The sequence below is a fragment of the Trematomus bernacchii genome, unplaced genomic scaffold (genome assembly GCF_902827165.1).
Source record: "Trematomus bernacchii unplaced genomic scaffold, fTreBer1.1, whole genome shotgun sequence".
Taxonomy (NCBI): Eukaryota; Metazoa; Chordata; class Actinopteri; order Perciformes; family Nototheniidae; genus Trematomus; species Trematomus bernacchii.
The window spans coordinates 15,134,484-15,149,665 of record NW_022987828.1 but is presented as its reverse complement, the minus strand read 5'-3'; the positions used below and the strand labels follow the sequence as shown (position 1 = coordinate 15,149,665).

At 40.6% G+C, this 15,182-nt stretch overlaps 1 protein-coding gene across 1 annotated transcript; it reads left to right on the top strand.

Moving 5' to 3' along the window:
- The first annotated feature begins 3,122 nt into the window (after nucleotides 1-3,122).
- Nucleotides 3,123-13,362, top strand: LOC117499627 (myosin heavy chain, fast skeletal muscle-like). The gene is made up of 39 exons (XM_034152150.1): nucleotides 3,123-3,329; nucleotides 3,405-3,548; nucleotides 3,631-3,787; nucleotides 3,879-3,906; nucleotides 4,003-4,099; nucleotides 4,210-4,302; nucleotides 4,391-4,454; nucleotides 4,534-4,632; nucleotides 4,730-4,833; nucleotides 4,953-5,091; nucleotides 5,204-5,322; nucleotides 5,582-5,731; nucleotides 5,832-6,002; nucleotides 6,101-6,401; nucleotides 6,554-6,618; nucleotides 6,718-6,805; nucleotides 6,917-7,034; nucleotides 7,117-7,240; nucleotides 7,671-7,807; nucleotides 7,884-8,139; nucleotides 8,225-8,467; nucleotides 8,550-8,726; nucleotides 8,805-8,950; nucleotides 9,043-9,133; nucleotides 9,217-9,606; nucleotides 9,731-9,857; nucleotides 9,947-10,065; nucleotides 10,153-10,349; nucleotides 10,592-10,775; nucleotides 10,886-11,051; nucleotides 11,164-11,288; nucleotides 11,386-11,694; nucleotides 11,786-11,989; nucleotides 12,097-12,222; nucleotides 12,302-12,472; nucleotides 12,560-12,664; nucleotides 12,760-12,855; nucleotides 13,008-13,139; nucleotides 13,336-13,362. Exons 1-39 carry the CDS (start codon nucleotides 3,123-3,125, stop codon nucleotides 13,354-13,356), a joined length of 5,790 nt encoding a protein of 1,929 aa, XP_034008041.1. The 3' UTR covers nucleotides 13,357-13,362.
- Nucleotides 13,363-15,182: the final 1,820 nt, after the last annotated feature.

The following is a 15,182-nucleotide window of genomic DNA, read 5'->3' as shown; positions in this document are numbered from 1 at the left end:
GATTAAAACCCCAGTGCATGTAGCTGATTTTACCTTCGTCGTGGTAGTCATCGTTGGCCACTGAATCCGCCGTTTGTAGTCCTGCCTGAGTTTCTTTATTTTTAGCCGGTGTGTGCCGTGGGGCTGTGCACATTCCCAGGTCGAGTGAAAGCTACTGAACTGGCTTCAGTAGCATTCCCTGGGTCGCGTCCTCGGCGTAGATCTCCAGAAGCGCCGACACCTCCTCATCATTTCTTGATGCTTGCCATAACTGCTTTCAAAAATAAACCCAACGCTCCGTTTTTGTAGCGAGGAAAAACAATGGCGTCTCCACACAACATTTTCACAGTTGTACGGGCGTGGTTTGCAATTCGCCCAGCCAATCAGCACTGGGGCACTTTTGGGGCACTTTTCACCGACAGAAAGGTACGCTCTCCCAGCGGGCTCTAAAAATGGGGGTAAAAGTACCCGAGATTAAGTACGATTTTTGGTGTGAACGCGACATAAGGGGTACTCACGGAACTAAACGCGAAAAGTACGGTGAAAAGTACTCCGGTGTGAACGCGGCTATCGAGTTTCTGACTCTGAAGGTACAAGCCCCAGTGAGCGCACTGATTGCAGCTGTTTACAGACCTCCAGACTACAGCGTGAGATCGCTCCTCTCAAACCTGGGCAGCCTTTTGGACTCCTTGGAGATCATGGATTGTCACCCCATCATTGTCTGTGGCGATTTCAATGAGAACCTCTTATCCAACGCAGGTAAGCCAATTCTTGAGATGTTTCAGTCCAGGGGATATGCACAGCTCATCACTGCTGCCACCACAGAGAAGAACACACTGCTGGACCTCATCTTCATCTCTCAACCACAGCGCTGTCTCCACTCAGTTGTGATAAATACAGTTATCACAATCCTGTGTTCTGTGTCGTGTCCTCTAACAGTGTTTAATGATGTCAGGTGAGTTCTAGCTGGAATCTTTGGTAGGTAGAAACTATTTGAAGTATTGCAAAATATTATGGCCCATCTATTTTTTAGGTCATGTTTTTATAAGCTATAACATATTTGTTGCAATCTAAACTTTTCAGAGCACTGGACAATGTTATGGGTCATATCATTTTGAGGTCATCATGTTTTAGTAAGCTATAAAATGTTTTGGGCAGTCTTAACTTTCACAGTATTGGACAATATTATGGGTAATATCTTTTAAAGGTAAACATGTTTTATAAGCTATATTTCCAGCATAACTTTGCCTGTGCATTTATCAGGGTGGGTTGGGCTCAGGGTTGATAAATGCACGGGCCAAAATGGTGTCAGCGGCTATAAACATCATGCTGACACAAATAGCTGGTGACACAATTTTGCTCAAATGTATTTACATAAAAAGTATATGTTCCACGTAAGCCATATGATGTGTGTTATTGAGTTGGGTCACACAGAGTTAGTAATACATAATTTTTATAGTCTGGTACCTGAAAAAGGTCAAATGGCACTGATGGAACTTTTTTTTTGCTAAACCTCTCTAAAAAGGTCAAATTTAACTTGTTTTGCCTCAATCTTGATACAGGGTACTTATTATATGTTATAGTTTGGATTTATAAAGCTTTTAGTCTACCATCCCATCATTCAAGGGTGGTTTTCACTATAAGTAATGTTTTTTCTTTAGGCGGAGGTAAGAATTTACCTTTTTTTACTATGTTCCATCTGAATTTACTCTGACTGAGAAAAATCTATATTGATTCTGACACTTGTACATCCAACTCACAGATGTAACCTTGCTTTGATAAAAGAAATTATTCATATAACCCTTTTAGAAGTGAAGTTGTAGTCATTTGTTTTGGGCATGTCATTTTCGAGCCTGAAACCTGAAAAACAGGCTCGGGCTTAACAGGTTAAGTCTTTGTTAGTTAATTACTCCTAAAGACGTCATGAGATAATGACTTTTCAACATATAAAAGTATAGCTTTAAGAAACAAAAACATTCAACGTTCGTGTGGTAGGCTGCATAATAAAATGTGTGTGTGTTCATTACAGTGGCTATATATACTGTATGATTATTGCTACTGGTGGGGGGCATTTCCACGATTGACTGCTGTGGCAGGTGATGTTGTGCTCCAAGATTATTATTGTTGTTGCGCAACTGAATAATAATTAATCTCAACTATGTCTGTGTTTGTGTTTTATTGATCTCTCTCTGTGTTAACATTTAAGGTTGGTGAGCCATACATTGCACTGACAGCTGCACCCCCTGTAATCTCAGATGCACCCCAAGTCATAATTGTGAGAGACTGAGTTACTAGCTCTATTGGATGAAATCCAAAAAATGCCTGTTGTCCACACCATATTTGGCAAGGGCCCATATTTAACCTCAATGTGTAAGCAAGCCAGATCGTATATAAGGGGGCCCCAACAGGACAGAGGACGGTGTGGTGGAAGGCCTTTGGAGACTTCAGCTTGTGGTAGGCTTATATTCTGCTGTATAGCATTTCAATGTATTCAGTATTTGCTCAATTTTCTAAAATATAAATTCATTGTAAAAAATATCATGAACAATTTTGTTGATTTAAAACCAATATGATATCTTCTCAACAGGATTGTGGAATATTTCTGACTTTTCAATAAGAGTGGAACAGGTATGAACATATTTCAACTACATTACATTTGTAAATATATTTGTATTCCATCAATCTAAGTTAGAAAAACGTTTTAATGAGCTAATTACTTTTAACTCCATACTGGAATGTGTTCTGGTAGCGGTACACAGGAAAATAATTGAAGTGTGGACTGTTACCAATCCACATTTCAGTTTACTTCCTACCTCTGAGAGCAAAGCAGCTGACCACCACACTGCTTCCTGGGCCCTGTATAGTAGCTGCCCACTGCTTCTAATACTAGGATGGGTTAAATTCAAAGACTACATTTCACTGAGTGTGGTGCTGTGCACATTTGTGTGACGATTTAACGAGAATTTGATTTGTATCCTTCCATTTCAATTTCAAGGAGAATTCTATTTAATGGGGATATGTTTATTTTTTTTTGATGACAGACATTCTGGGCTGTAGAATCAAATTGATTGAAAACATTAAAATAAGTAAGATTAATAAGATGTATCTTACTTGTGTGTACTTCACAGAAATAAACTGCCACCATGAGTACCGACGCGGAGATGGCCTTGTATGGCAAGGCTGCCATTTACCTTCGTAAGCCAGAGAAGGAAAGACTTGAGGCTCAAAGCGCACCATTTGATGCCAAGAGTGCTTGCTTTGTGTCTGATGTCAAGGAGCTGTACGTGAAGGCAACACTCATCAAGAAAGATGGTGGCAAAGCCACTGTCAAAATACTGGGAACTGAGGAGGTTCGTATCATTAAATCAGTGTGTACAAGGAATTCAATTTGATCATTTCTCATTGTAACACATTTCCTGTTCTAGGAGAGGGTAGTGAAAGAAGAGGAGGTCTTCCCATTGAACCCTCCCAAGTATGACAAGATTGAGGACATGGCCATGATGACCCATCTCAATGAAGCCTCTGTGCTGTATAACCTCAAAGAGCGTTATGCAGCATGGATGATCTACGTAAGACTAATTGCCTAATGAGACTGAAAAATGTTTGCTGGAAACATGAAGTTACCTTTAAATTCTCTATGATATATTTTAGACCTACTCTGGGTTGTTCTGTGCCACTGTGAACCCCTACAAGTGGCTCCCAGTATACGATGCTGAATGTGTAAGTGCCTACAGAGGCAAGAAGCGTATGGAGGCTCCACCCCACATCTTCTCTGTCTCTGACAACGCTTATCAGTTCATGGCTACTGGTAAGTCATTACCACTCATTTAAAACGCATCAGTATCAGTTTCTGTTTTTAACATGTACTTGATTGGTTTATGTTTTTTTTACTTTTACAGATAGGGAAAACCAGTCTGTCTTGATCACGTAAGTTTGTAACATTTACAATTGTACCAATTGTTTTTTAATTAAGATTAATCAAACATATTGGTCAAGTTCTTAATAATCTCTGTCTCTACCTAGTGGAGAATCTGGTGCTGGAAAGACTGTGAACACCAAGCGTGTCATCCAGTACTTTGCAACAATCTCAGTTTCTGGACCCAAGAGAGACGCATCAAAGGTATGTTACTCTATGATGATGACGATTCAGGATTCTTTATCTTTAGAAGTTTTTTCTGGGATGAACAAATGAAGTCGTTTCCTGACAGCTATTCTTAACCTGGATTTTAGGGGTCACTTGAGGATCAGATTATTGCAGCCAATCCATTGCTTGAGTCTTATGGTAACGCCAAAACTGTGAGGAATGACAACTCTTCTCGTTTTGTAAGTATGGAACAGTTTCTACACACGAGAGAAGCATTATTACATTGCACATGTGGAGGGACATTAATGATTATGTTATTCCAAACAGGGTAAATTCATCAGAATCCATTTCAACACAGCTGGCAAACTGGCTAGTGCTGATATTGAGACTTGTAAGTAACAATCCTTATAGTGTATACAAACTACTGTAAGTAAGATTTAGCCTGGCACTGACATGTTCAAAACTTGTAGATCTGCTGGAGAAGTCTAGAGTGACATTCCAGCTTGAGGAAGAGAGAGGCTACCACATCTTCTACCAGATGATGACCGGCCACAAGCCAGAGCTCCTTGGTAAGGAGAATTAGATATTGCAATTGTTTCAACCTTATTAGAGTTTTACTTTTTTTTTTAAATATCTACTGACATGTTTATTTCTTTTGGATTCTAGAACTGGCACTCCTCACAACCAACCCCTACGACTTCCCCATGTGTAGCATGGGTAAGATCGTTGTGGCCAGCATTGATGACAAAGTGGAGCTGGATGCCACGGATGTGAGTAATTTTCAATTCAACATATTTAAATAGACTTTGTGAAACAAATGCAACACCATTACAACTCTTTTAAGAACTTTTGCTTGAACAATTATGTTTTTTGTGTCTTTTGACATCAGAATGCTATTGATATCCTGGGCTTCACTAATGAAGAGAAGATGAGCATTTACAAGATGACCGGTGCTGTGCTTCACCATGGTAACATGAAGTTCAAGCAAAAGCAGCGTGAGGAGCAGGCTGAGAATGATGGCACAGAGGGTGAGTATTTAATCTTAGCTCAAAGCTTAGAGCTTGGCAACAACATTGATACATTTCTTGATAACATTGTGTTCTTCACAAATTATGATGGACATTTCTGAATTATTTTCAGATGCTGACAAGGTTGCTTATTTGCTGGGTCTGAACTCCGCTGACATGCTGAAGGGTCTGTGCTATCCTAGAGTGAAGGTCGGAAATGAGTATGTCACCAAGGGACAGACTGTACCTCAGGTAAACAATGATGATCAATATCGAACATTCTACTGTTTATAAACAAAAAATGTAGTACAGATTTCATTTGGAAAAATATATGCAATGTCAGTTGGCATTTTTTGTACTTCTGTCAATGAGTTCTAATTTAATTCTAAATTCAAGGGCGATCTTTGATTCAATTTTAGTTTTGGAATTTTAGTGGCATGTATCTTGAAAATAATATAATATACCAGTTGTATATGTCAAAAATGAAATCACATCACTTTTTTTCTTTAAGGTCATGAACTCAGTGCCTGCCCTGGCCAAGTCTATCTATGAGAGGATGTTCTTGTGGATGGTCATCCGTATCAACCATATGTTGGACACCAAACAAGCTAGACAGTTCTACATTGGTGTGCTGGATATTGCTGGCTTTGAAATCTTTGATGTAAGCCAGAGTTTGAACAATTTAGCAGTTGATACTTTTCAATAAATAATAGTTCTTATTGCCTTGTAAGAGATTATTAAGATGATATGTCCTTTTGCAGTTCAATACATTGGAGCAGCTGTGCATAAACTTCACAAATGAGAAACTGCAACAGTTCTTCAACCACACCATGTTCGTCCTGGAGCAAGAAGAGTACAAGAAGGAGGGTATTATCTGGGAGTTCATTGACTTTGGTATGGACTTGGCTGCCTGCATTGAGCTGATTGAAAGGGTAACCACTTCATTTATTATATCTTACATCATATGTAACTGTTTTTGTATTTGTTATAATGTATCACTAAATGATATAACTCTTTCAACCTTTTCAAGCCCATGGGCATCTTCTCCATCCTTGAAGAGGAGTGCATGTTCCCCAAGGCCTCAGACACATCCTTCAAGAACAAGCTGTATGACCAGCATCTTGGCAAAAACAAAGCATTTGAGAAGCCAAAGCCCGCAAAGGGCAAGGCTGAGGCCCACTTCTCCCTGGTGCACTATGCTGGTACCGTGGATTACAACATCACTGGCTGGCTGGACAAGAACAAGGATCCCCTGAACGACTCTGTCATTCAGCTGTACATGAAATCCTCAGTGAAACTGCTGGTTTCGCTGTATCCTCCAATAGTTGAGGGTAAGATAGTAACTACAGTAAACACATTTAAGACCAGAGATAATATATACTTTTTACTGATCAAATATATATTTGTAATATTATTTTATTTTAAATTATCAACTATTACTTGTTTATGCTAATTTCATGACATTCTAACAAAACATCAACAGATGCTACTAAGAAGGGAGGCAAGAAGAAGGGTGGTTCTATGCAGACTGTGTCCTCACAGTTCAGGGTAAGCTTTCTCAAAGCAAACATATGTAATAGATCTCTGTTTAAACTAAAACTCCCAATTGTGGCATTTCATGACATGAGACACCATTATGGATTACAGGAGAACTTGGGCAAGCTGATGACTAACTTGAGGGCCACCCATCCTCACTTTGTGCGCTGTCTGATTCCCAATGAGTCAAAGACTCCAGGTACATATACAACAGTATTGATGACTGGTTTGGTTTTTAATGCTGTGCTGCATCAACTAAAATACCTACTATTTATTCAAATAATTAAATATATAATATTTTTTTGTACAGGTCTTATGGAGAACTTCCTGGTTATCCACCAGCTCAGGTGTAATGGTGTCCTGGAGGGTATTAGAATCTGCAGAAAAGGTTTCCCCAGCAGGATCCTCTATGCTGATTTCAAGCAGAGGTATAATGTTTTTATACATAGAATTTTAACCTCTCATTATTACAATGTAATGCTCCTCCTGACAATAAACTCTTTCATATAGATACAAGGTGCTGAATGCCGGTGTCATCCCTGACGGTCAGTTCATGGACAACAAGAAGGCTTCAGAGAAGCTGCTTGGGTCAATTGATGTTCCTCATGATGAATATAAATTTGGACACACCAAGGTAAGTACTTTACATTTACTTCATAACTGAGCTAATGAATATTTACCAAAGACGCTGTACAGTGTATTTGTTGTATGTTACTGTGACTACGGTAGTATGTATTATACATGTAATTAATTAAACTACCTCAGGAGGTCAACTCTGGTAGCCTCTCTTTTTCCATCCCGGCAAATAATAAAAAATACAAATTGTGATGATTATGATGAAACAAGTGATTAAGACTTGGCCTTAAAACCATTCCATCCGACCAAAAACCATCATATAAATAGGAGTCACATATTTCATTGTGTTTGTTTGCTTGCTTGTTATACAGTGTTTCAAGTGTTCATTACTTGAATTCATCATTTATTTGCTGAAAGACATTTATATTTCCCCTCCTCGAAAAAAGGTATTCTGATTCTGAAATAATTTGTTGTTTCTGTTTGTTCAGGTGTTCTTCAAGGCTGGCCTGCTGGGTACCCTTGAGGAGATGAGAGACGAAAAACTGGCAACTCTGGTCAGAATTACTCAGGCTTTGTGTCGTGGTTATCTCATGAGAACGGAGTTTGTGAAGATGACAGCAAGGAGGCACGTTGAAAACTGCTAATTCTGATCAATGGTGTAAAAAATAAATATATTGTCTAAAACCAATTTTTCTGTGCAGGGAAGCCATATACACCATCCAGTATAACGTGCGCTCCTTCATGAATGTCAAACACTGGCCATGGATGAAGGTCTACTACAAGATTAAGCCTCTGCTGCAGAGTGCTGAAACTGAGAAGGAGCTGGCAAATATGAAGGAGAACTATGACAAAATGACAACTGACCTGGCTGCTGCCCTGGCCAAGAAGAAGGAACTGGAGGAGAAGATGGTTTCCCTTCTGCGGGAGAAGACTGATCTGGCTCTGCAAATAGCATCTGTAAGTAAACTTCAACAGACAAATACGCTTTTTCATGTTTGTGAATAAATAAGAGCTAACATGTATTTGTATGAAAATGGTCTAGGAAGGAGACAATCTCACTGATGCTGAGGAGAGATGTGAGGGACTCATCAAGGGTAAGATTCAGATGGAGGCCAAACTCAAAGAGACAACTGAGAGACTGGAGGATGAAGAGGAAATGAATGCTGAGCTCACTGCCAAGAAGAGAAAGCTGGAGGATGAATGCTCTGAGCTCAAGAAGGATATTGATGACCTGGAGCTTACCTTGGCCAAAGTGGAAAAGGAGAAACATGCCACTGAGAACAAGGTTTGTAATCAATGATCTGTCCATTAGGTAGTGAGATTATAATTATTTATTTGTATTAACAAAATCTTTCTTGCACACTTAGGTGAAGAACCTGACCGAGGAGATGGCCTCACAGGATGAGAGCGTTGCTAAGCTGACCAAGGAAAAGAAAGCCCTTCAGGAGTCTCATCAGCAGACTCTTGATGACTTGCAGGCAGAGGAAGACAAAGTCAACACTCTGACCAAGGCCAAGACCAAGCTTGAGCAGCAAGTGGATGATGTAAGTTTACAGTCACTTGATTTGGAAAAGCAAGATTATTCTTGAACATGATCATTAAAAATGTATACCTTTGTTTAGCTTGAGGGTTCTCTGGAGCAAGAGAAGAAGCTGCGTATGGACCTGGAGAGAACCAAGAGAAAGTTTGAGGGTGATCTCAAACTGGCCCAGGAATCCGTCATGGATCTTGAGAATGACAAGCAGCAGTCTGATGAGAAAATCAAAAAGTAACTTAGTTTTTCTGTTTGCACAACATACATTTTTTTAAAGAAGTGTTCAATTGCATGAACTCAATGCACTTTATCAATTTTGTTCACAGGAAGGACTTTGAATGCAGTCAGCTCCTTAGCAAGATTGAAGATGAGCAGTCTCTGGGTGCTCAGCTCCAGAAGAAGATCAAGGAGCTTCAGGTGAGATATTGTGTTACACTTATTTGCTATTATGTGTAATAAAGTGAATGATTGCTAAAAGAGAAAACATCTACATTCAACAGGCTCGTATTGAGGAACTGGAAGAGGAGATTGAGGCTGAGCGTGCAGCTCGTGCCAAGGTTGAGAAGCAGAGAGCTGACCTCTCCAGGGAACTTGAGGAGATCAGTGAGAGGCTGGAGGAGGCTGGAGGTGCCACCTCTGCTCAGATTGAGATGAACAAGAAGCGTGAGGCTGAGTTCCAGAAGCTCCGTCGTGATCTTGAGGAGTCCACTCTGCAGCATGAAGCAACTGCTGCTGCCCTTCGCAAGAAGCAGGCTGACAGTGTTGCTGAGCTGGGAGAGCAGATTGACAACCTCCAGCGTGTCAAGCAGAAGCTTGAGAAGGAAAAGAGTGAATACAAGATGGAGATTGATGACCTCTCTAGCAACATGGAGAATGTTGCTAAGGCAAAGGTACACTAGCATTACATGCTTTTTTAAATTATATTATATGTTACCAATATGAATATAGTACATCATGTAAATTATTTTGTGAATAAAATCTGATCACTGATTTTGTTTAATTTTTCCTCATTAGGGAAATCTTGAAAAGATGTGCCGTACTCTTGAGGACCAATTTAGCGAACTGAAGACCAAGAATGATGAAAACGTCCGCCAAATCAATGACACAAGTTCACAGAAAGCACGTCTCCTGACAGAAAATGGTATCTACATGTTTTTGGTGAACCATCTGTGGAGTATATGATTGAGAAACGTAACACAAACTAACGTATTATAATATTTTTCACACAAGGTGAGTTCAGCCGTCAAGTTGAAGAGAAGGAAGCTCTTGTCTCTCAGTTGACCAGAGGCAAGCAGGCCTCCACACAGCAGATTGATGAATTGAAGAGACAGATTGAGGAGGAGGTTAAGGTAAGAAACCATTAAGATAGTATATATTTGTATGATTTGTTTGTGATTTAGAGATTGTGTAAAGGTTAATAATATTTCTTACAACAGGCCAAGAATGCTCTTGCCCATGGCCTGCAATCAGCCCGCCATGACTGTGATCTGCTGAGGGAGCAGTTTGAAGAGGAGCAGGAGGCCAAGGCTGAGCTGCAGCGTGGAATGTCCAAGGCCAACAGTGAGGTGGCTCAGTGGAGATCGAAGTATGAAACTGATGCTATCCAGCGCACTGAGGAGCTTGAGGAATCCAAGTGAGTGAATTTCAAACTGTTAAATGGCCAGAAGTGTAGCATTTTAGCAAACACTCTACTGATTCCTGAATTGCTGGTAATAACATTAGTATTTTAAAATGTGTATAGCTCTTTACTTTGAGGCCAATCATTTAGATTAATTAATACGGTAATTAGTTGTTTCATATATGCAAATATAACTAGAAAATAACTTGTAACTTTATGAGTTTAACTGAGCCACAAATACGTCAATTTTCAAACAGGAAAAAGCTTGCCCAGCGCCTTCAGGAGGCTGAGGAACAGATTGAGGCAGTGAATTCCAAGTGTGCTTCTCTTGAGAAAACCAAACAGAGGCTCCAGAGTGAGGTGGAGGACCTCATGGTTGATGTGGAGAGGGCCAATGGCCTTGCTGCCAACCTGGACAAAAAGCAGAGGAACTTTGACAAGGTAACACAATTTACTGTGTTTGGTCAAAACACACAAACAATGACATGAATATTTATTTTGCCCTGAGACTTTAACATAACCAAATAAACTGTATGAATTGTATTATTCAGGTGTTGGCAGAGTGGAAGCAGAAGTACGAGGAGGGTCAGGCAGAGCTTGAGGGGGCACAGAAGGAGGCTCGTTCACTCAGCACTGAACTGTTCAAGATGAAGAACTCTTATGAGGAGGCTCTTGATCATCTGGAGACCATGAAGCGTGAAAATAAGAATCTGCAACGTGAGTTCTACATAATGTCACAGAGTTCAACATGAGTTGGACATTTTTTGTTGTTGATATTTTTACCATTTAAGGCTCAACAATATGATAAAACCCATGTATGTTTCTGCAGAGGAGATCTCAGATCTGACTGAACAGATTGGTGAGACTGGCAAGAGCATCCATGAGCTGGAGAAGACCAAGAAGCAGGTGGAGACAGAGAAGACTGAGATCCAGACAGCTCTTGAAGAGGCTGAGGTATTTCTTTCCTGGGAGTTCATAACATTAAAAATCATTGACAAATATATCAGTGTTTGAAGGCAAAGATGAGTGTTTAATTGTTTGATTTCATTAGGGAACTCTGGAACATGAAGAGTCTAAGATCCTGCGTGTCCAGCTGGAGCTCAACCAGATTAAGGGTGAGGTGGACAGGAAGCTGGCAGAGAAAGATGAAGAGATGGAACAGATCAAGAGGAACAGCCAGAGAGTGACTGACTCCATGCAGAGCACTCTGGATTCTGAGGTCAGGAGCAGAAACGATGCCCTGAGAATCAAGAAGAAGATGGAGGGAGATCTGAATGAGATGGAGATTCAGCTCAGCCATGCCAACCGCCAGGCTGCTGAGTCCACGAAGCAGCTCAGGAATGTGCAGGCACAGCTGAAGGTATAGAAAAGGAACAGTTTATTTTCCAACTATGGTAGATTGGGCTACATTTTGGCATTCATGTATATATGTCTGATCTTTTTCTCACTAGGATGCACAACTGCACCTTGATGATGCTGTCAGAGCCCAGGAGGACTTCAAGGAGCAGGCTGCTATGGTGGATCGTAGAAACGGTCTTATGGTGGCTGAAATTGAGGAACTTAGAGCTGCTCTGGAACAGACAGAGAGAAGTCGCAAAATTGCTGAGCAAGAGCTGGTTGATGCCAGTGAGCGTGTTGGACTTCTGCACTCTCAGGTGAACAAACCTAATCATTTAAATAATTCAAGAATCAAATACAATTTCAACTAACATGAATATTAGGCATGTGATGACTTAAGAGGCTAAATAGTTTTACCTTTTAGAACACAAGCCTTGTGAACTCCAAGAAGAAGCTTGAGACAGACCTGGTCCAGGTCCAGGGTGAAGTGGATGACACTGTGCAGGAAGCAAGGAATGCAGAGGAGAAGGCCAAGAAGGCCATCACTGATGTAGGTTTCAATGTCTTACTTTTAACGGCCATTTTTTTTGTTGATATTTCTAATTAACATTTTTTGATGTCTCCTGTAGGCTGCTATGATGGCTGAGGAGCTGAAGAAGGAGCAAGATACTAGTGCTCATCTGGAGAGGATGAAGAAGAACCTGGAGGTTGCTGTTAAGGACCTGCAGCACCGTCTGGATGAGGCTGAGAACCTGGCCATGAAGGGTGGCAAGAAGCAGCTCCAGAAACTGGAGTCTAGGGTAAAAAAAGTCATACTAAGATTTATATAGCTGAAAGAAACCTTTGAAAACAAGCTGGATACTTAATGTTGTAATGTTATTCAAAAGGTGCGTGAGCTGGAAGCAGAGGTTGAGGCTGAACAGAGACGTGGAGTAGATGCTGTTAAAGGTGTCCGCAAATATGAGAGGAGAGTTAAGGAGCTCACCTATCAGGTATGGTTACTTTCATAGTTAAAATGTACAGTACCAATTCATCTAATATACTAACCTTTTACAATATTTAAACATGCAAATCTAAATTGGCACAGACTGAGGAGGACAAGAAAAATGTTGCCAGGCTGCAGGATCTGGTTGACAAATTGCAGCTGAAGGTGAAGGCCTACAAGAGGCAGGCTGAGGAGGCGGTAAGGACAATATATACATTGTTTTGTAGATATGTCAGATTTATTTTTAACAGCAAATCTTGCTGATTGTTAAGATTACCATCACATTCTTATATTATATTTGAAAGTCTTTGAAGGTTTCTGTACCTTAAACTATGTATCTCTTATTCCAGGAGGAACAAGCCAATACTCATCTGTCCAAGTGCAGGAAGGTTCAAAATGAGCTGGAGGAGGCTGAGGAGCGTGCTGACATTGCAGAGACCCAGGTCAACAAACTGAGAGCAAAGAGCCGTGACTCTGGCAAGGTAACTATAAAGACATTTCAGCTTTTATAAATGAAAATTAAATTGAATATCTCTTAATGCAATACTTAAGTCTTGAGATAACAAATATAGCCCAAATCTTTATGAAATGAACGACAGAGAAAACATTCAGATGTATGCAGAGTATGATGTGTATGCTTACACTGTATGTATTTATATTTTGTTTGTTTTTTTACAGGGAAAAGAAGCAGCTGAATAAAGCACTTAAGTTGATTGGCTGTTTCTAATCATATAATATGATGTGAAGTATACCACAATAAACGTTTTTGATCTTCAATGGAATTGTCTTTCTTATTATTGTGAATGCTGTGCAACACAGCTCGTTAAGGCTAGAGTGCTTAGATCTCAAAACAGAGTGGAGGAGAACTTGAAATTCGCCCCAAAAAATGTTTTAAACCTGCCATAATTCCCAAACCCTACACTCCTTGGACATCATTTTTCATGAAAAACGTAGGAAAATCTCTCTCTTGAAATAATAAACAAAAGGCCTCTTGAGGGCATGAAGAGACAAAAACTTGTCAAAAAGTCCACCGATACCCCCCAAAAAACCATATATCAGTTCATTGGGCTTCCCTAATGCTCACAGTCTGGTAATTTTTTTGTAGGAGCCATAGTTTTTGAACAGGTGGCAAAATTGTCAGATATAATCCTCAATGCATTCTTAATGGGACCCAGTTCTGCAGTTGGTTACCATGGTGTTGCTGGGCAGATTGGGGCCACACACCTGAGTGACATCATCTAATCAGAGCAGACACGCCCACAGACAGACTGGTACACGCACACACACACACACTCTGGATATTTATACTATATATGTTCACACACACACACATTGCACATCTATACCACACACACACACACACACACACACACACACACACACACACACACACACACACACACACACACACACACACACACACACACACACACCTCTACCACAATCACTGAACATCTATACCACACACACACACACACACACACACAGACTGAACATCTCTACCACACACACACAGACACACACACACACACACACTGAACATCTCTACCACACACACACACACTGAACATCTCTACCACACACACACACCTCTACCACGCACACACACACACACACACACACAGACACACACACACACACACACACACAGACACACACACACACACACACACACACAGACACACACACACACACACACACACACACACACACACACACACACACACACACACACACACACATCTCTACCACACACTAGTGGTTCCGCAGGTCTCCCTTGAAAAAGAGATCGTTGATCTCAATGGGATTTTTTAACCTGGTTAAATAAAGGCTACAACAAACTAGTGTTCATTTTGTTGACTAAAACTATGATGAAATATGTTCGTCAACGACCTTTTTTTCCATGACTAAAACGAGACGATGACGAGAAGGCACCGACGGCACTAAACACTAACTGTAACGAAATCAACATGCATTATCGTTGACGAAAAGTGACGAGACGAAAATGTAGTTCACTAAATAAAAACTATGCCAAAATCTCTCTTTACTTTCGTTGACGAAAAATGAGGAGACGAAATATCAAAGATAACGTTACATCTCTGATAGTCAGTTTTTCTCCCAGCAGTTCAATTTCCGGTGCTGCTGTGTGTCTGTGCTGCGCGCGGCGGCACATTTGAATTACACCGGGCCAGCGGCACACTGTGAACTGTCAGGAAGACTCGGGTCTAACTCATGGTCTAACTAACCTTATTTAACAGAAAATAAAATGGCAACAACAGGGCTTGGGAGCAGTGGTCGCGTTAACCGAATACCCCCCCCCCCCGTCAGCGCGAGTGAGTGACGAGTTGTGTACAGACTCGAGGGTAATAATGAATTATGACGGATATGTTACGATCCTGTCCGTCAAAATGACTGACAACGAAAAAGTCTAACGCCACCACTGCTTGGGAGAAAGAAACGATGTGATATTTGGGCCCATTTTCGCTACAATGAGCCGGAGAAAAAAAGCGAATGCATTGTTTTAT

Excerpts from the sequence above, each read along its gene's own strand:
- LOC117499627 (XM_034152150.1), top strand. The coding sequence starts at position 3,123 with ATGAGTACCGACGCGGAGATGGCCTTGTATGGCAAGGCTGCCATTTAC. Across the intron at positions 5,323-5,581 it reads AGGGACAGACTGTACCTCAG|GTCATGAACTCAGTGCCTGC; the intron begins GTAAACAATGAT and ends TTTTTCTTTAAG. Across the intron at positions 6,003-6,100 it reads GCATTGAGCTGATTGAAAGG|CCCATGGGCATCTTCTCCAT; the intron begins GTAACCACTTCA and ends AACCTTTTCAAG.